The sequence below is a fragment of the Chelmon rostratus genome, chromosome 19 (assembly GCF_017976325.1).
Source record: "Chelmon rostratus isolate fCheRos1 chromosome 19, fCheRos1.pri, whole genome shotgun sequence".
Lineage (NCBI taxonomy): Eukaryota > Metazoa > Chordata > Actinopteri > Chaetodontiformes > Chaetodontidae > Chelmon > Chelmon rostratus.
Window position 1 is genome coordinate 811,717 of NC_055676.1, and position 22,436 is coordinate 834,152.

The 22,436-nt window shown below is 40.7% G+C and overlaps 1 protein-coding gene across 1 annotated transcript in view; it reads right to left on the bottom strand.

Annotated features, from left to right (window-relative positions):
* The window catches only part of dcc (DCC netrin 1 receptor), a 245,886-nt gene that overhangs the window by 130,279 nt on the left and 93,171 nt on the right, over positions 1–22,436 (bottom strand). The window contains exons 6-7 of the mRNA XM_041960176.1: positions 4,168–4,322; positions 1,588–1,708 (exon numbers count right to left, since the gene is read on the bottom strand). Of these exons, the coding sequence (XP_041816110.1) occupies positions 1,588–1,708; positions 4,168–4,322 (276 nt within the window). The remainder of the gene's footprint in view (positions 1–1,587; positions 1,709–4,167; positions 4,323–22,436) is intronic.

The window sequence follows — 22,436 nt, forward strand, 5'->3', positions numbered from 1 at the left end:
TAATCACTTTGGTAAGCCATAAACATGACCTCCATAAATCAAAAATATTACCTCCACAGTACATAATCGTATTTCAGTGACTTCTAATGATGGCTTACGTAACTTGTATTGTGACTTCCATAACTAATATGACTTCTTAAGAATTATTTTTTCAAAATATGAGATGATAAATCATGATTATGATTGTACTGATGTCATGATGAAACACATTTTTCATTCTGTACATACACATTAGTAGTCCGTGCTAATTTGTGCAGACATTAAATAATTTTTTCTACTTCAAAATTGTAATTTGTGGTCTTAGTTGTTTGGTTTTTTGTTTGTTTCTTTTTTCATAGCCTGGCTGTTCATCATTAGAGGCAGTGCCATAATTATCTTTTGGTAAATGCAGTTTTCTTGGGTGGGTTATTATTTTATCATATACAGTACATTGCAACCTTTTCATTCCAGTCAATAGTTAATTAAATTTATTTTAATTATTTTTTCTCTGAAATGATTAAACTGCTTAAAGGGACAGTTCACATCAAAATCAAAAATAGTTGGGTTTTTTTTTTCCATTTACCTGTTCTTTTATTTATCCAGGACAGAAGCATGCATTTATTCATGGATGAGAGGCTCATGCTCATAACAGATGCAAACATTAATATCGTCCTCCTCAGCTGAGCTGTGTGTTAGCCAGCGTTTGCACAAGTTAGCAATGAAAGACTAGGGCGAGGGGAGTATTGCATGCTTCCCTCTGCACAGTGATGTGGTGTAGTGCATTAGAAAGAAAACAGTTAAGAGAATAGTTCCTGTAAAGACCTGACGATCATCTTGAGTTACTCGATCATGATTTCTGGAAAGACATTGCAATTAAGTTTTTCAAATGTATTTTTTGCAGCTTTGAACAACACAAACCAAGCGCCATCTCCTTCCATTACATTTGAGAGAAGGCAGACTTCTCTGCAGCCAATACCTCCAGACCTCAGCAATCTAGATGAATAAATAACACTACAGGTAAGAGAAAAGAAATAATGTTTGATGAATGGGTGAACTGCTCCTCTCACTTCAGTCTGGTGTCTGTATTATAGCACGCAGCTTTAATATTGTTAACTGTCTCTTCTGCCAGAACAAAGTATTATTTAAAGTTGCCAAAGTGGCTATATGTTCCTGTCTGTATGATGATGAACAGAATATTTCAAAGACTAACGCTGAAACTGATTTCAGTTTGTCAGACACCAAACTGTATAGCTAATCTGGTCTGCATCACTGATATTCAAACTGAACTGAGGTGAGACTTCAGACTAACCCAGACCAGTTTTATAAGATGAATTTCATACTACATAATACTGAAAACATGATCTATTGATTTACACAACTCACTGCTGTGAAACAATGCAAGAAAAATATTGAGAAAAGAATAGAGCTGACCACAGGAAGCTGGAAATCAAGTGATGTCAAAGGAGATGTAGCAAGATCAGAGAGGAAACGATGTCATGAGGTGAGGAGGTGAATGAAGACAACAGGTGATGAAAGCAGTTTGTGTTTATCAATGAGTTGCAACAGGGACATTACATGTATCAGCTGTGTGTGTGTGTGTGTTCCTACCTGGCTCTCGGAGCAGAAGCTGAGCCATCGCCTGCGAGCTCCCGGCTGAGTTTTCAGATACACACTGATAAAATCCTTCATCTGACTTCACCAAACCCAAAATCTGAAGGTTACTGCCGTCCTGAACAACACACACACAACAAGTCAGTAAAACCTCTAAAATACACAACTAGTCTGGCTTAGACAAAAAAGTGTACGAGAGTGTATGTGTGTGTGGGTGTTTGCATATGTATGTGTGTAATCTCTTTGCATTAGATTATGGGATAAGAGATTATGAGTGACATCCAGATTATCAGATTATGAAAACACAACAACAGAGTCATATTATACCCACCGCACTGCTGCGCTCACTTTCGCTGAACAAAATGCTATTTTCATTCCCAATTCCTACTTCTTGATATGTTTTTGGATCAATGAGATCAACATCAAATAAACACGTCCTGTGGATGTTAGAATGAAATTTAATTTAATTATTATCTGGGTGACTGTCAGATGTTATTTCAGAAAGCGTACCTAAGAACACAAACGGGATAAAGTTGAAATGATTTATTGAGAAGTGTTTAGGTCAGATGGTATGACTGGTGACAGCAGAGGGCAGGAAGGGAATGAAGAACGGCAGAACCAGCTGGGCAGGGTGGAAGAACAGGTCAGGACTGAGATGCGCAGAGGTTGGCAGACAAGCCAGTTAACAGGCAAGCAAGGAGCAGAGGAAAGTGGCTGGAGAGCTGAAGAATAAAGGGATCTACTGGGACGGAGTAGGAGACCTCAGGCGGACGACCCAGGGGCTTGACAGGACGAAGCAGCGAACCTCAAGAACAGGCTGGTCAAGCATGATGAGTGAAGCAGGTCTATAGGGTGACCAGGAGACAGAGCTGAAGGACAGAGCAACTCTGGACGATGACCAAGAGGCAGGGTCTAAAGACCGATCATCACTGACCTGGATGCTAGTGATGTCGAGGAAGCAGCTCTGGAGGACTGGCAGGAGGATGACCAGATGTGTATAGCCACTCTGGAGGATGACTTGACAGTCAGTGACGTGAATGTAACCACTCAGCAGATAGTGAAATTGGCCAGACTGCTTTAGACTCCGGTGATTGGAGTGGGGACCAGAGACGGCTGGAGATGTGAGCAGGGATCTGGTGACAGGAGAGCTAAGCAGGAGGCCAGCAGCAGGGCAGCGGAACTGGAGGCAGGCGACAAGGTTGCAGGACTGGCACGGCAGCGAGAGACTGGCAGGAGAGCGGGCAGAGCCAGGGAAACAGGAGACTGCTGCAGCTCAGGCTCAGAGGATCACTACAGCTCACGAACAGGAGACTGCTGCAGCCCAGGAAGCGGACACTGCTACAACTCAGGAGCAGGAGACTGCTGCAGCTCAGCAGGACCAGGAGACAGATGCAGGTCAAGAACCGGCCTGTTCTAGCCTGAGGCTACCAGTCTGGTTGGTTTGCTGGGGGCTAGCAGGATGGAGGCCAGCATGCTGGACTTTGGTTGGCTGGCTGGGAAGCAGGCTGAAGGCTAACTAGCTGAAAACTGGCAACCTGTGACTGAGGCTTGGGCTGGTGGCTGGAAGTCTGGGTCAAGTGCCTAACCCACACAGGTGTGGAGTTCCTTAGCCAAGGCTCAGAAGACACTGTCTTATGTGGCAGAGACAGAACTGTCTCTCTGTATTTGCTACGAAGGGCCTCTCTTGATGCAAAGGGGGTCAGAACACATCCCATACATTTCATAAAATGTGTGTGTGTTTGCTGGGTCCATTACTAACCAAATCGTTGTGCCAGATTTGACTTCAGAGAGTGTACCCCAGAACACAACCAGGAGACAGATGGAGTTTAACTGATTTATTGGGAAGTACTAAGGTGAGATGGGATGGCTGGTGACGGCATAGGGCAAGAGGGCAATAAGAATTGCCAAGACCAGCTGGGAAGGGTGGAAGAGCGGGCTGCCTGAGCTGTGCAGAGGTTAGCAGACAAGCAGTTTAAAAGGCAAGCAGGATGATCCGCAGTAACTGATGCCATGATCTGGCACTGGATGTGCAAGGAGCTGGGGCTGAAATACAGCAAGGCTGATGAACTGAAACGGCAGGTGTGTAGGCTGAGAGAAGTGACGATCTGATTGATGGCAGGTATGCAGGAGGAGCAGAGGCTGGAAGCCACAGCCACATCACACACACACAGAGACAGAGACAAAGAAGAGCACAGGAGACGGAGTGGAGGAGGGGAGCAGAGGGAAACACAATGGAAATGACTGAGGCCCGGCCGTGGCATTATGTTAACAATTATTGTGTTTTATTGTATTTTCCAGAGAAATATGTTCTTCATCATAATAGAAAGATTGTCTGCCATTTGTATAATATCAAATAATATTTTCACATAGTTTCAACTTACAGTTAAAGTTACAGTCCAACCTCTTGATGTTGGATACAGTAAAGTTTTTCAATTGATTTCAGAATGCTTCTGGCTGTGGATATGTTGTTTATTTATTCATTTATTTTGCCACATGTAGCCAGAGTAAAAGCACCATTCAGATATTAGTATAGAGAATATCTGTATTTGTACAGTTTCTGGGTTCTGTTTGACTCACCACTATCTGGAAGTAGTCGCTAGGGATGACTTCCTCTCCATTTTTCATCCAGCGGACGGTCGGTGGTGGGCTTCCTGTCACAGCACACTCCAGTTCGATGTCGGTGGACTCATAGGCGAAAGTGTTGGTTGGGTAGTTCAGGAACTGAGGAGGCACTTCAGAAATACACAAAACATAAGACATAAACAACAGAGAAGCTCTCGAGCCCTGCCCCAAGTCTTCCTCCCTGCTGGAGCGTCTGAGGAAAACGCACAATGATTATTATTATTGTTCACTGTCATTGTTCAGCACCTTTATTCACAATTACAAACTGAGGCCTCAGCTCAGTGCTGAAGAGCTGAATGTTCATTTCCTCATGGTCATTTGACATTTTCAGGTATTTATTGTAAATTGTTGCTAATTTTGCAGATAATCTAGATTTAAACCTTAGCAAACAGGTTAACAAGAAGCAACAAACAACTTTAGATTAATGCCAGAATGAGGAGGATTTTCCAAAAAAACAATGTCGCCTATAGACTCATAGAAAAATAAACCCACTTAACCATCACTTATGACCCACTAGAAGTGTGTGATGGTGTCTGTATCTGCAGAGACCCTGCCCTCTGCCGGTACTGTCTTATTTTGCTGTGAATGTGGGTGTCAACCTTTTGGGTAGCCAATAACAGATCACAGGGTGTGAGGGCTGAACTCTATGAAATGTGGCTAACAGCTGCCAGATTGTAAGAACACATCCAAGATAAACCACTGAACCGGTTAGAAGGGGCCAGCTACAAATCCTACCTTTAATAATATAGTTTGGTTTTTGGTTGATCATCGACATTTCCTCTTGATGAAAAGGCACAGACAGAAAAAATGGATGGTTGCATGAAACATGATATACACTATATATGGTTCTGTCAGCAAGAGATATAAAATAAGACAATTTTTCCAACTTTAAGGCTGCCCTAATAACAACAATGGATGAAATGAACATGAAATGTAAGAGATGTCACGAGTGGTGACAAAACCCTCAGAGAATTACCACGTGAGCTCTGCAGCTCTTCAGAGCTTCAGCAGCTTTTAGCTTTGATTGTATGGCCCACAACTACTGTTTTTGTTCAGTCTCACTGCTCTCATCACTGTTGTTTCCAGCAGCAACAAGCAGCTGTCTTCATTAAAACAGTTCTGATAAACCCAGTGTTTACATTACGGGCCAGAACAACATGCAAAGGTAGAGACAAGCTGGTGAAGAAACTGGAATATTTAGCAGCTCTTAGGAGTTGATGATCAAACCGGAACTAAAGGAGAGTGAAAAAAGGAATTATGTTCGTCAAGTGGAAGCAAAATTATTCTAAACAAATACTAAAGCTAATGTGTCTGCTGGATGTGGAATAAACAGTGGACTAATACATCGGACATATCAATAAATGTCTTGTAATGTATGTTCAAGCTGCCTTGCTGTGCTGCCCCCAAATGGCCAAAAACATCAGTTAATATAGCTTTAAAGCTATCTCAAAGTTGTTGAATGCTCAAACAACACCTGTTTGGCTCATTCCACAGGTAAACAGGTTGATTGGTAACAGGTGATAGTATCATGTTTGGTTATGAAAGGAGCATCTTCAAAAGGCTTGGGTGCTCACAAGGACAGACCGTGGTTCACTATTTTAACACATCTTTTTTTGTTTGTGTTGCTTTCACAGATACAGCTTATTGCAGGCAGATTTCATGGCATTTTTAATTATTGTAGAATCCAGGAAATCGCTGCTCCCAGCCTAGAAATAAACCCCCATAAATGTGTTAATCAGTGTGCTTTCAAAGTGCTGGTAGGTCGATTTTTTTTTACCTTTGGACGGACCCAGGCTAGCTGTTTCCTCATGTTTCCAGTGTTTGTGCTTAGCTAACCAGCTGCTGCCTGCAGCTATAGACAGACATGTGAGTGGTATCCGTTTTCTCAAATAACTCTCAGCAGGAAAGTGAATATGTGCAATTCTTAAAAGGATTCCTTTAAACATGAAAAACTTCATGGGCTGCACGGTGGCTCGGTGGTTAGCAGCGTCGCCTCACAGCTAGAAGATCCCCGGTTCGATCCTGCCTGGGGTCTTTCTGTGTGGAGTTTGCATGTTCTCCCTGTGCAGCGTGGGTTCTCACCGGGTTCTCCGGCTTCCTCCCACAGTCCAAAAACATGCTTAGGTTAATTGATAACTCTAAATTGTCCATAGGTGTGAATGAGCGTGTGGTTGTTTGTCTGTATATGTAGCCCTGTGGTAAGCTGGTGACCTGCCCAGGGTGTCCCCTGCCTTCGCCCGAGAGATGGCTGGGATAGGCTCCAGCCCCCCCCGTGACCCTGCAAAGGATTCAGCGGTGTATAGATAATGGATGGATGGATGAAAAACTTCTAAAAACGTAACAATTAAACGTAGCAAAACATTTTGACTAAACAATTCTCCGTCAGCAAACACACACACAGACGCGCACACAAACACACACACGCACACACAAGCACACACACGAACATCCTGTAATTATTAACAAACACACACACGCACATTCACACGTGCACACACAGCACACCTATACACACACACACACACACACACAGGGACATCCTGTAATTATTAACAAACACACACATAGTCATGAGGTCACAGCCTCCTGAGAACTGTTAAATAGAAACACACACAAAATACTCTACAGGTACCTGTACTGAATCACTGAGCATATCTGAAAACAAATGGAAGGAAAGATGGAAAGGAAGAGAAAGAAAAAAGCTCTTTCTACAAAGAACGAGAGAAGACAGAGAGGTTTGGAAATGTTAGAAGAACGTTAGGTGAAAAAAGCAGAAAGAAAACTAGAGAAGAGAGCCAATAATAAAAAGTGAAGGACAGTAAGCGGAAGTAGAGAAAAAAGAGTATAGATGGATGAAAGAAGACAAAGTAATGGAAAGAGAGGAGAAGTAGAAAGTTAGTAGAGGAGGTGAGTCGTGTTTGTGTGTGTCCATCAATACATCATTATCTGGAGGTGTAACTTTATCACTACAGTAATGTTCTAATTAAGAGGCAACGATTTCCTTTAAACCATGAGCTGCTGCAGCTTCACCACACCAACATCTACAGTGATACACAACAACACAGGCTCCTACATGTGTCCAGGAATTAGTGAGAGACATCAGAGACTCAGGAGATCAGATCTGAACCAACCATGATCCTCCACAGCTGAATGTTTCAGTCAGAGCTGAATGGTGTTCAGCCATATGTCCTCTAATGTCCATTAGCTGCTGCTTCAAGAGGAGTGAATGGGAAAACCCCCAGCTTCCCTTCAGAAAGAGAAGGTCAAACCTGTTTTAATAGCATACAGTATTTTCTATTCTGTTAATTGTGATAGTATACTGATTTTACATACCAGTGTTGTTCATCATTTTGTAACACAATGATGCAATATGAGCTCACAGTGTCACTGGAAGGTGAAAAACACAGTGCTGTTCCAGGAACAGGAGCAACCTTTCAAAATTGCAATGGATGCCTGCATTGAGTAGTACTTTTCCCTTAGGAAAAGTTTCTGACTGAAGAGGGTCATTTGTTTACTGGTTACCTGTGGCCTCATTATCACTGGAAAGTTGTGAAATGCCCAAAAATACGTGTTTGGAACATTCCACAGTTAAACAGGTTTATAGTAACATAGTATCATGATTGAGTATGACAGGGGCATCCTCGAAAGGCTCAGCTGTTCACAGGATGGATAGGATTGCATAATTAACGATCTTTACTTTATCCACTGGTCTCTCCTGATTGACGTACAATTCTAATTCCTTCTGGAAACAGCTGAGAGCAGCCATTCATCAATAACCAGCTGACCCCCCAAAGACACAACTGTGACTGCACCTTGTCTGGATACACACACTCTCATTCGGATCATTTAGAGCTGGCCTTTTAGAATGTTCAGCAAAAGTTGATGAAATCTTAGAAAAGACGAATAATTTTAAAACAATACAGAAAGATGGTGCCACTGTGTAATTTATCTGCCTCTCTCTCTCACACACACACACACACACACTCTCTCTCTATCAATGATGCTATAGCTGCACCATAAGAACTCCCACTCAGCATTCAAATGGAAATCAGTTCCATCATTCATTTCAATGAACATCTGCTGTGTCTGTGTATGTGTGTATGTGTGTGTGTGTGTATGTGTGTGTGTGTGTGTGTGTGTGTGTGATGATAATATTCAGTGAAGGACATTCATACAGACACACAGCTCCAGTTTTAGATACACACGCACGTGCACACAAACTCACACACACACACACACACACACACACACACACACACACACACACACACACACACACACACACACACACACACAGACTGTCTGAGTTAAACCATCTTTGTGTGAACAGAAACATGTTAGCAGCCTTGTTATATCTGCACTTTACCACCAATTATCTGTCATGAAGTGCATCCATGGAGACTCATAATACACACACACACACACACACACACACACACACACACACACACACACACACACACACACAGCCATTCACTTTCATTCACTCTGTGCACATGATGTCTGAAAGAGTGATTGTGGCTGTAATATCAATTTATGTGAGGTGTGCATACCATGTCTTGCATAATGTGTTTGTTCTGTAAAGTAAACATCATCTTTGTCCCTGTTAAATAGCTATCCAGCAATTTAAATTGTTATGGCTTTACATGTTTTGGATGCCTGAAGCTTAAAAAAAGCTATGTACTCTAGTGATCTAGTATTGCACTCCAATCAAGTTGGGGAACTCATAATGGACAGATAAAAAAAAAATAATAATAATGGTCAAAATCAAAGCAACACAAAAATACCCTGATGTTTAGTCTGCAGTTTGGGTCAAGCTCGAAAACTCATCCATCATCTTACATTTCCCAACTAATAGCATCATTTCAATCCATGCATGTTAAACACACTTGTTTCCTCAGACTTGGCAAAGCTCCTCCAGCTCCACAGAAGACATTAGAAAACTGTTTTAAAAGGCTGAGCAGCATTCCTACTGATGAATAAATTGACCTTTATGTGTAAAATGAGTAGCCCTTTATTAAATTGTGTCAATATATCATATACTAATAAACGTTATTTAAAATAAATATAATTCCTACTTTTGGTTCACAATATAGACATTGATGTGCAAACAGATAAAGTGGTAGGGTAGAGTATTACTGTATTCTACAAAAGTGTTTCATTCAAGTATTCAATCTCAATGCTTTACTCAAAGAAAATAAAACTAGCAATACCACAATCTAAAACTGCTCTATTACAGTAACAGTCATCAATGTTTAGAAACTTTACATCATTATAAGTATTATCAGCCAAGTGTTATTAAAGTATCAAAATTAAAAATTAATCATAATGCAGCATGACCTTTGTGTATTTTATTATATTAATTTCTTAATTAATTATATTAATTATAACATTATAACAATAATTCTTTTTGGTGCATTAACATGTAAACAGCATTTTTTGTAACTGGTGAAGTTACTCCTTCTTACTGTTTTACATACCATACCATAACTCTAGCTGTGTGATAAATGGAGTGCAGTAATATGTCTTTCTTGAATGCAGTGGAGGAGAGAAGAGCATAATGTCATTATCATAAAATTAAAAGCATGAGTCCATCAGAATTGTTACTTTCCACTACACATGCAGTAGTCTACCTAACCTGGTCACATACATGTGATATCCCCAAGCATTCAACAGTCTGAATGTTCTGTATGCGTTCCTTGTCAGTGAAAAACTCTTTGTGTTCATACTAATACTGACACAGAAAACAGATCATTTATATTGAACTGAGGCACTTTACTGGCTTCATGTCTGAGAAGAGGCAGAGTGAAAGGATTCATTTCAGCACTAACAAAAGACTCCTCATTACTGGAATCAAACTGTTGACATGATGTTCTTTCTCTCTCAGAACTTCTGAGTGAGCACAAAACAAATCTGATGGCAATCAATCTGCAGATCAAGATCTGGAAATAGGCAGGGATAGATCTGTGAGAGTAATGAGGAAAAAGTGATGGTGTAGCTCCAAAAATGATGGCCACACTCCGCACTGATGTCTTTTGAAGTTTATTTCTCTCTCTCTCTTGTCAGCAGACAAGCTAAGAGACAAACTAAGACAAACTAAAAAGAATTAAAGACAATTACAGTGTGCGCCTCTTGAACCATATGCAGAATAGTATTTATGGAGCTCGATATTAACCTGCTTTTCTTCTGCATCCATTGTGGCTTTTACCCAGAACACCAAGGTTTTTGACCCAAACCAAACTCTGGTCATGTGACCCATGACCCTGGATGAAAACAATCCCCCAAGTGTGGGACACAGTTGTTTGCTGTGTCCCACACTTTCATGCTGTGGCTCTTGCAATAAACACTATCGCAGAAGTGTGAATACAATGAATGGCTATTGCAGAAATGAATGTCATTTGAACTAATTCATTTCTCAAGGACTGCAACTTTAATAGTGCTAGTAACAGTTGATGGGTTTAACTTGAAACTGTTCAAACTCACAGTAGTCTAGTTAGCCATCAGTGTCTTGCTCAAGAACACTGCAGTAGGAAAGAGCAGCGCATTGGGTGAAAAGAAAGAAACACACTTTTGCCATCATTTCTTTATCTCGAACATCTACCATGAATGTTTGGGTGACCTCTGACCCAATGCTGGCAAAGACACAAGGCAAATCTCATTTTTGATCAGAATTAAGGTGAAATGATTTTTCATTAAAAGGAGAGCAGAGTGACTACAGCAGCATTGAAGGTCAAATTCCATGTGATTTCAATGGAGAGGGCCTTCAACTTCAAGAATGGGGCTTTGAAATTGTGTGACAGACAGGGTCCTATTTCTAATATATATCTGCATATTCTGAATCTGATACCATCAACATATTTTAAGATTGGACAAGGCCAACAAAAGATGGGAAAAGTTGTGGAATTCTCCAAAAACACCTGTCTGGAACATTCCACAGGTAAACAGGTTAGTAGTATCATGACTTGGTGTGAAAGAGGCAGTCTTGCAATGCTCAGTTGTTCAGACTTGTGACTTCACTTTGTAATTCACACGATATTACTACATGGGCTTGGGAACACTTCATAAAACATAAACAAGTAACGTCATTTTGGAAATTATTGCCTTGTGTTTTTATTGCTGTTTGAGTGTGTGCACGGTGAATAGTGCAGTAAATACCAGTGCAGTAGCTAATATTGTTTTGTTAGGCTTTCCAGTTTGTTTAGTTGAGCTCTTCTTTTGAAATTCAGAGCGGTCACATTTTCCAACTTGACTCACAGTCACACTGAAGCCATATAGCACAGCATGTAACCTGGAACTGTTTCAAGCCTCTCCCAGACATCATCAACATGCTAACTGCCAAAATGGTCAACACACAATTTTGCTGGCCATGAAGGGCATCCTGTACTAACCTGGCAGTGCTAGTTCCTCTGGCGATGGGGGCGACAGAAGATTCTTCCTGTCGACCCATCAAAGTTAAAGGCATATTACTACACTGTGACAGTGATTCAGCTAATGTATTCTCAATGCAGCACGACAATTTACCACTGTTATTGTTGTCAATGCTGCTAAAAACCTCTCAACAGGCAGTTATGGTCATTATGGCCAGATCATATCGCAGATACAGCTCTGGAAAAAAATTAAGAGACTACAACAAAATTAACAGTTTCTCTGATTTTACTACTTACATGTATGGGTTTGAGTAAAAAGAACATTTTAGTTTTATTCTATAAACTACTGACAACATTTCTCCCAAATTCCAAATAAATATACTGTCATTTAGAGCATTTATTTGCAGAAAAATGACAAATGGTCAAAATAACAAAGAAGATGCAGTGTTTTCACACCTCAAATACTGCAAAGAAAACAAGTTCATATTCATTTTTAAACAACACAACACTAATGTTTAAGCTTAGGAAGATTCTGGAATCAATATTTGGTGGAATGACTCTGATTTTCAATCACAGCTTCTTGGCATGCTCTCCACCAGTCTTTCACATTGCTGTTGGGTGATTTCATGCCACTCCTGATGCACAAATTAAAGCAGCTCAGCTTTGTTTGATGGCTTGTGACCAAGACCAAACCTCTTGATCAGGTTTTCAATGGTTTTCAGGTCTGGGGATTGGGCTGGCCATGACAGCGTCTTCATCTGGTGGTCCTTCATCCACCCCTTGATTGACCTAGCTGTGTGTCATGGAGCATTGTCCTGCTTGAAAAACAATCCTCAGAGTTGGGGAGCATTGTCAGAGCAGAGGGAAGCAAGTTTTATTTCCAGGATAACCTTGCACGGGACTTGATTTATGCGTCCTTTGCAACGACGACTCTGCCCGATTCCAGCCTTGGTAGAGCACCCCCACATCATCACTGATGCTCCTCCAAGTTTCACAGTGGGTGCAAGACACTGTGTCTTGGAGGCCTGTCCAGGTCTCTGTCTAACCATTAGACGGCCAGGTGTTGGGCAAAGCTGAAAATTGGACTCATCAGATGAAGATGAACTTCCTCCAGTCCTCTACGGTGGTGGTGGTCTTTTGCAAACCTCAGCCTGGTTCTTCTTTGCTTCTCATTGATGAAGGGATTTTTACTAGCTTTACACGACTTGAGCCCTGCCCCTAGGAGCTTGTTTCGAACCGTTCTCGGTGTGCACTTCGCCCCAGCTGCCATTTGCCATTCTTTTTCTAGGACACTTGATGTCATCCTACAGTCGCTGAGTGACATTCGAATGAGTTGAAGGTCATCCCGGTCAGTGGAGAGTCGTTGTCGCCCTCTGCCGGTCTGTAGCTTTGTTGTTTCCAATATCTGCTGCTTGGCCTTGTTCTTATGAACGGCCCTCTTAGAAATTTTAAGGATGGAAGCAACCTGACACTCACTGTACCCCTCTGCCAGTAAAGCCAGAATTAAATCCTCCTTTTCCTCACTCAAAACTTTTCTTTTCAACTCTTTTGGCATGGTCAATAGTTATTTTTTGATTCCAATTACTTTTGAGGCACTACTAGCACTATTTATATACAATCAGTACCTCATTAAGTAGAATGAGGTGTGCTTGTGTTGGAATTCACCAGAGACTGAAATGGAATGGCTGTAATGTAGAGATGTTGTGCAGTGGTCTCTTAATTTTTTCCAGAGCTGTATTTATGTTGTCTAATTAGCTCGTGTGCCCTCGCTGACCAACTACCCCAACACATGCATACATCAGAACAGCATGGTTGTGTTCCTGCTGACAGATAGTAAAAAAAGAAACCAACACAGACTGAGAGAGAGCAGCACAAGTCAAAGGTCAGACAAACAGCAGTCTGAAGCATGGTGGTTTAAGTGAAGAAGGAGGTGAGAAACAAGGGGAAGGCGGCAGGAAAGTGAAATCATTGCCTGTAGAACAACAATTTGTGCTACAGCTGCAGAAATAATCAGAATTACCTCCTATTCTAAGATCACCTCCAACAAGCAGCGAGCACTATTGTACATTATATGGATTTCTGAGCAAAGGAACACACAGATGGCAGGATTAAGGATGGCAATGAGAACGAAACGGAGGATGATCTGACTGGCGAGAAGGAACGGGTATCTCCCAAGATTCAGAAACAACCTACAGGGCTGAGCGAGAGGACAACAGATGGTAAAACTGAACAGACTGACCACAGACTGATCACCTCACACTCTTCACTTTCATGAAATGTGTGAGCTTTCTAGGACAACCTGAGGAAGGTATTTCCTCACAAGGTCACACATGTTGGGTGATATGTAATAATCAGCTGTTGCATTTCAAGTCCAACTGAACATGATGGATAGTAAACACCAGTCCGGACATGATCAGGTCATACAGAAAAGTCACATGAAGTCCTTTTTCTTTTTCCCTCTGTGACTTGATTGAGTTCAAATCCTGGATTACAAAGCTTAAGAGACAAAGGCGTGTCAAATTGATTTGATTCATCAGCAGGGACTCAGTGGGCGCATTAAAAACTTGCAATCAGGCAGCAATAAATGAACAGCAGCAGCGCACTGAACAGACTGAGATGGATTAAACAGTCTCAACGTATGGGACTTAGGAGGTGGTTTTAATAGCGAAGACTGGACAGCATATAAACAGATGCTGATTAACAGAGGGGGGTGGGGATAGAGTACTGACAAAGACAGAAAGACAGATTTAGAGACAAAAGAGATGAAGAAATCAAGACCATTCTAATGTGTTAACTGCCACATAAGACCTTCAGCAGAGTTATATCATGTACCGAGATGTCATGGGGTTTATGGTTGAATTCAGGGAATCATGCAAGATACTATAGTATCTGTATTTGTGTCCAAGAGAGTAGTTAACCAATATATAGAACTTTATCATAATTATGACAAGGCATCATCAGAGTCCTACAAATGCTACAAGAAACTAAATGTGCTTCTCTCAAAACTCTGTGTTAAATCCACTTCACACAGTGGGTGTGTAGCGTTCACAAAACACCTGTATGTGGGTGTTTCAACAGCGAGCAGAGCAACATGCTCCACTTGCAAAGTTTGGGTATGTTCTGATGATCTGGGTTTCACTCCCTCAGTGTCCTCTTGAAAACTAGATCTGTTGTTGATTTGTCACTAAACTGAGCTGCTCTCCAGCCAACCTGATTGGTTGCAGTTTTTTCACGTCACAGTAATCTCTAAAAAAAACTCCAGTATTTGTAGATATCATATCCGAGTCTTCCTTGCCTCCTGTGTCATCAGATTTTGTTTAGTAACACAGACACAATGAAATATGAAATGAATATGCCTAAGTTAAATCGAGGCCAAAGTGACATCAAACAGAGCAGCTGTGACTCAGTTTTCTCCGACAGGAACCAAAATGTTTCATTTCATCTAATCAAATTCAATGCCTGTTTAAAAATCACTTTTTATAACTTCGACCTACTTAAGAAGAAAATGTAGATGGAAAGAAGGATGAGTGGAGAGGAATTTGGGAAGTCAACTGGTTACTTGCTAACATCATTGCTTTCTTCACTCATTCGACACTTGATCAAGGAAACCATGTAAATCACATTCCACAACCAGTTTATCGGTCACAGTCGAGCCCTTTTTTCAGAGCGCCAAAGCTTTGTTGGAGCTAGCTTTCACTTTCCTCCAGCTTCCAGTCTTTCTGCTGAGCCACGCTGGACACATCCTGGACCTGTCTCTCTACTGAGAGCTGAAACTGATGAAATTGTTATTATATCCTGAATTTAGTTCGGTAGAATCATTCACTGAGGTGACTAACTAACTGACTATAGTTGGGCTGAACTTTATATTAATCTTTTATGTCTCACTTTATTTACTGTTATGTTTATGGCCTAATAGTTTGCTTTAAGATCTTTCTCTCCCCTTCAACACCCAATGATACTTCAGACTAAACTGAAAGTTTTGCATCAAAACAGTTTCTAGGATGCTGTGTTTTTATCCAAAATAGAGCTACAGTTCAGTTCATTAATTCTTATTGGCTGACAATGTCTGGTCTTGGATGGACTGGTGGACAGACTGACAGACGTGAACCCTCCATCTGTATTATTGGAGACTTCTCTCTCTCCACAGGAACTCTGTGACCCCGCCTCTCTCTCTCTTTCATGTCTTTCAGTCTTCTTGGACGAGTGGCAGCAGGCCGGCCGGTGGCTCCACAGGGTTTTTTGGCAGCTTGTTAAATGTTTTCTAAAACATCCACAGTAATTCACAAAGCCTGCAATTAATCAGAAGAGGAACCCCACAGGCCCAACCAGAAAAGTGTGTGTGTGTGTGTGTGTGTGTGTGTGTGTGTGTGTGTGTGTGTGTGTGTGTGTGTGTGTGTGTGTGTATCATCAGCTGCAGTAGCAATGTTTCAGTTAATACTCACATGTTAAATAAAGCTTCAGTTCAGATGTGGTTTCACCCCAGAATGGACTCATCCAAATGAAGTTAAACTTTCTAGCAGTCTATACTTTTATAGTAACTGGATTACACCTGCAAATTAAAGACTGTGATGTGAAGAGTGAACACACAGCAGCCTGGTTAAAGTTAACCTAATAATGCTTATACACTATGCATATATACATTTACTCTACTGTGACACATACATATTTATTACCGTGCAATTACGTAAACACTGTACTTAATTTATCCGTACCCACCATGTGCAATTTCTGTTAAAACTGTAAAATTCTCCTCAAATTGTTGGCACTATATTTTTTATGGCAATATGTTTCATAGTTCTTTTGGATTTTGGTGTATTTCGGATTTTGGATTTTTCTATTCTGTTGTTATTCCCACTACTATTGCCTGTTGTCTGTAATGCCCGAATGTCCCCTGCTGGGGATTAATAAACTCTTATCTTATCTTATCTTACCTCAATAATGACATTATCACTTTTGATGGACCAAATATAAGCAAAAGATGAGTCTTTAAAACTGGAGCATGGGATTCTATGAAGGACACGAACCTTTAAATGGGGACAAACTGGCAGGAGATCAGAGGAGGATAGTAGGATTTTCGACTGACAGTCTGGTCAAATGTTGAATGTGTTCCATCCTTTTCTTCTTATTATTTCTCAAGATTCTCATTATTTCTTAAAGATGATTAATGGGATGTAACAGCAAAGGTTTGGTGTTTATTTTGTTACTGTCCTGGGAAATGCCTTAACCAGACGTGTCCCGAGGTGATCCTTATCAGGGCAAATCTGAGCATGTGTTTGGCTAAAATAAAATCTTTCAAATTAGTTAATTATTAATTATCTTCACTGAGCTTTAATGTGCTGTGTTGCAGTGCTGCTGAGCATTTTTGCTGTAATGGATGCAAGTGAAAATTATATCTACTGTGCAATAGAGCAAATATTATACTGAATCTATCCATAACCATGTGCAATTTTTATTTCATTCCCTGTGCAATTCTTTTTCGATATTTCTCAACTACTTTCCTTTGGCAATGTATTTTCTATAGTCTTTTGTATAAAATGTACATATGATACATAGTCTACTTCTTCTTTTGTATTTTCTTCTTTTGTATTTTTATTGATGCTGCCTAGAACACCAAAATTCCCTATCTGGGGATGAATAAAGTTGATCTTATCTTTATTCACAGCAGGAGTTCTGCATTACTGAGGCTTTACAGCACCTGGCTGACCAGATGACTAACACTGAACAGAAACATCTAGACTCCCTGCTTATTGTTCTTGGGAACTTCAACAGAACAAATCTCACGCCACCTGCCACACCTGCAACACCTCTGCCACCTCGGGACATATGTAAGGAACCTGTTTGCAGATTTTGGCTCAACATGACAGTCTCTTGTATGTTTTTTTTTTTTTTCTCTCCCAGTAGCATTCAGCACTAATACCAGCAGCCAGCAGTGACAGCACAACACTGAATATGACTGATAGCTGCATCGCTGGCTCTGGTTCTCACTGCTTTCAATTAAACTGCTAACAGGAACCAGCTAATGAGCCAGGCTGCACTCATTAGTATGGGAAACAACACACACATTCATTATCTTAATCATCTAATCATGGTCACTGCCCTGTGGAGTCAGAACACACACATCTCCATACATAACCACACTGTGGATATTCATCAGTATCTAACTGCCTCCATTTAGAAAAACAAAGTGTAATGGGCCATATTAGCACAACATATTTCTTCTTTATTAGTTTAATGTAAATGCAACAGACACAGAGACTGGAGAAATGAGCTTGTCATGTGTCCAACAGCAGCCAACTTTTCCATCAACACGCATTCTTCAAGTTCTATCTGCAGGATGCTTATGGGTTTTTACACTTAATACTGAAACATTGAACAGTAATACACACTGCTGAACTCTTTCTGCATGACCTCAATAGACATTTGGCTGTATGAAAGAAGACATGGACACAGAAACAGTAGGTTTGAATTCCAAAGCCCTGAAAAAAAACACTTTTGGAGTTTATGCTCAAATAAAATATGTAATATATATAGCACGGCAACCAAAATGAGAGAGCTGCAGGTTAAATGAGCCTGAATTTGTGTATAAAAATTTAAAATAATCTTGAAGTATATGAAACACTAACCTTCATAAAAGTGATGTTTGCAACAAGTCACAAGAATGAATGAAACTTTTTGTCTTGACTTTTCCCTTTCTTTTCTTATAAAAACATGTCTTTGAAAGTATCATATATCATAAAAAATAAAGCCTAAGTCTAAGTCTATTCAAATAATAGCCCTCTCATTTTCTCCTTCTGCATAACAACTGTTTTCACTCTATCACTCTATTATTTCCATTCTTTTCCACATTACCACTTTTCTAATCTCCATTAAGGTATGTACAACAAAACTCTACACTTGTCTCAAGCTGCTAGAAGGTTTTTAATGTGAAACGTCTACACAGGAGGTGTCGAGCTTCATTGGCACTAGCCCCTGCCATTGTTGGATAAATAGCCTTAAACCCTGATCCAAGGCGACCATGGTCTCATTCCCAGTCCAAATACAGATGCATTGGCATGCCCCTCCGTGTCTTATACAAACACACAAGGTAGATCTTAGCGTCTGTATGAGACACACCTGGATTTCAATTAACTCCACTGTGAACCCACCCAAAGCAATTAGACACTGACAGCAAGGTGACATAGTATAAAGAGCAAGAAAGTCTGCGAATGGAGGAAGGTTGGGTCAAAGGACGGGTCAAACAATCACACGACTTTCACTCAGGGGTTCATGTCCAATGACAAACCGAAAGTGAAACCAAATGTGAACAATCGAACCAAGTAGTTGTGATGTTTATAACTAACCAAGTAGTTTTGGTGCCTAAACCTAACCAAACTGTAAGTGTTTCACAGCATTAACCATATGTTACAAAGGCTCTCTGTTGGGAAGGCTTTGTCCGTCACTGAGATGAGAATGTGTTGTATGGCTGGAGCAGTTGCTTTGGGCATGTAATAGTGATGCTAAAGGGTACCTTGTTCATCTGTCTGAGATACAAGTATCTGGTGCTCTGGTAAAGAGAATGGGTTGCCAGGGAACTATCTGGAGTACATGCATGGATGTGGTCTCTTCTGAAATTTGACACTTTCATTCCCAGCAGTCACTGTAAGTGCTGCTGGCATTGAGTAACAGAGGTTTGAACATTCTAAACCAGAAGGTTTTTTACTTCTGCTTTAATATTTTTTGCTAATAGATGTCTGCAGATGACTATATATGGGCTTCAATAGCTGTAAAACACAATGGGACCACAATGTGAAGTCCTATTTAAAGTTCAGTGACAAACTGACTGAAAGTAAATATTTTATCTATGTTTTTCTGAGTCTGAGGGATATCTAGGTGCCCCTCCCCCCCAAAAAAGTCATATCCTATATTAATCTCATTAAATATCTATATTGCTATTATTATTATTAATATTACATATATTTAGTCCATCTATATTTAAATTTACATATCTATCTTTATAATTAGGCCATATGCTGTATTTGTAAAATCAAGCCCTGTGTAGTATCCCAAATTGCAGCTTAAAATTATGTCCACAGACATGCTTGTACTTGCTTACAGAACTGCTTAGCATGGCAAAGGCTGCTATCCAGAAACAGTTGTAGTAGAATCATTAACCAATTCACCCCTCCGTTTCTCTGTGTGGTGGAAATGATCATGTTACACAGAGATAAAAAGCCCTGACAGCAAAACTGGCGGAACTTCTGGGAAAGGAAGCGATCTTCCTCCAGGAGAAGAGAATGAGGGCTTTTATTCTGGTTATTTTTCTCACACCACTGAAAAAAGTGTGGAAGAGGATTTTTTACCTGCACAGGTACATTATGAAGCAGCCTTTCCACATGTTGACAATCAGATATGTTGTGGAATTCATGCACCCCCCTCACTCATCTAATCAAGACGACCTGAGAAAAGCCAATTTCCAAATTTCTGTCATTCCCAGGTCAGAATATTCCTGCGCTTCCCTCCATCACTGCAGTCAAGCCTGACATTCTGAAATACCCGTCTTCTGTTGATGGGGGTTTCCCACAGGAGAGCAGGAGAGCAAAGATACACATATCAGTGTATCGGTGGATTTGTCTCTCTCTGGCTGGGGTGGGATGTGAAAGTCTCAGGTGGTGGAGGGAATGGGAGAATTCTCCATCTGTCCATAATACTGTTAAATTTCTTGGCTTTGCTGTGGACAACATGACAGCGGGCAGTATGCTCTCAGCCTGGCTTCTGCAATGTGCTGTTCAGGTATTTCTAAGTACTTTTCATCGGCAACTGGAGTTGCCTGAGGTTCTAGAAGATGTTTCACCTCGCATCCAAGAAACTTCTTCAGTTCTAACTGGATTCTCTGAGGATTTTCTCAACATTGTGGGAAATATAAACCTGTACTTGCATGAGAACATGGTATCTTATGATGCCACTTCACTCTTCACATGCATTCCCACCCTGGAAGCAACAAAGATTATCAGCAAACAGCTGCTACAGGACGGCACTCTCTCCAACAGAAGCAACCTCACGCCAGATTACACTTGTGCCCTGCTAGACCTCTGCCTGACAACCACCTATTTTAAGTAGAACAGGGGTTTCTACAGACAGAAGCATGGCTGTGTCATGGGGTTACCAGTTTCTCCAATAGTGGCCACCTCTATATGGAAGAAGAAAGCAGAGCCCTGATTTCCTTCACTGGAACTGCCCCCAGCCATTGGTTTAGGTATGTGGATGGCACAAATACCCTTTTTTTCCACACTGGACTGACATGGTGTTATTCATGCAACATCCTGTGCCTCCCTGTTTTATCATACTTCCCATTTACAGGGTACTGAACTGGCTCTGTCTGCAGACCTTGGTGTCACAGTGGGCACTGACTACAGCAGCTTTGCCCTTAACCCAACAGCAAAAACTCTTAGAGGGTGAAACCTGTACAAAATAGAATACTGTATTAAGTCCACATTCTATGAGTATAGGTGTAGCTTAGACCCCCTACTCCAGACCTGATGTCCCGACATGTTATATACTGTACATGAGGACATGAGAGAGGCAACTGTACAGTATACAGTTGAAGTAAAGAAAATCTTCACAGCTGCAGGGCTACACCTAAACTCATACAACCTGGATTTACAATATGCAACTAACATTCTTAACACTTCCTGTCAGTGTGTGTATCTACATGTTTATTCATACACAGAACTCCATAAATATGTGTAAATGTAGCATGTTCACCTTATCAAATATATTTAGTTTGCAGATGAGGTAGAGAGAGATAAAAGGCAGAAAGATGAAGGGCTGAATAAATAAATACAAAGTACATTCACAGATAGCTGGAGGCTCATGATAAGAAAATCTCAGTTTAAAAGCTTGTCTGCCTCAGCTCTGAAATGTATTATCAAAAACCATTTAATGGAAAGACATGACAGAAAACAGCCTGAAATTCATGATGTGTAGAGAGTCAGCACCAGCCTCCATGTGTTTATCATAGATCATCCTGATCATGTCAGCTTCACATCAGCTTTCAATTTTGGATTTCTTTCAATTGATCCCCCCCTTCTTTCGTACTTTGTTTCTTCCTTCCTACCAGCCATTTTATCATCTTTTCCTGTATGTTCTGTAACCAGCGTAAAAGGCTACACAAATGTGTGTTACGCATTGAGGACCATCCATAGTCAAAATCCTAAGTAACACTGGGACTGATAAAAAGGGGGATGAAAATGTAATGTGAAGGGACTGTAGCCTGACTTTTTTTTAGGAAAACCTTGGAAGGTCTTTCCTTTTTTTCAACCCTGGATATATACTTTATTTCAGTTTGCCTTCCCTTATAAATTTTATTTTGAAATGTCAGTTTTGAATTTGAAAAAAAAGAAAAGAGATGTAGAAAAAAAATGTACTGTGTTTCCAGTTGGCCTCTCCACCCAAATAATTCTTCCTACTCATACTTACATACTAACACGTAGAGTGTTCAGGTTACAATACTTTTCAGAAATGTCCTGTGACTTAATAAGCTCTTAAAGCTCTTCTGATAATGTGAGCAGGAACCTATTTAACATGTTAGAATACAGCAATTTATGATCAGGTCTCAGATGTGACATACTGAAGACACAGACTCCTTCTGTTTATTGGAAACATCATGGGATGTTTGCAGGCAGTGAATGTTGAGAGAAGAGTGTAAACAGAACATGATTGTGATGTGAACACAGACAGACTCAGAGGGGACACTGAGACAGAGACATGAAAGGACAGAAACAAGCAGAGGCCCAGCTGGAAAGAGAATGATAACACTGGAAGGTTAATTTGCAGATTTTCTCCTGAGAGTGGAACAAACAACAGCTGCTGCTTTGGTTT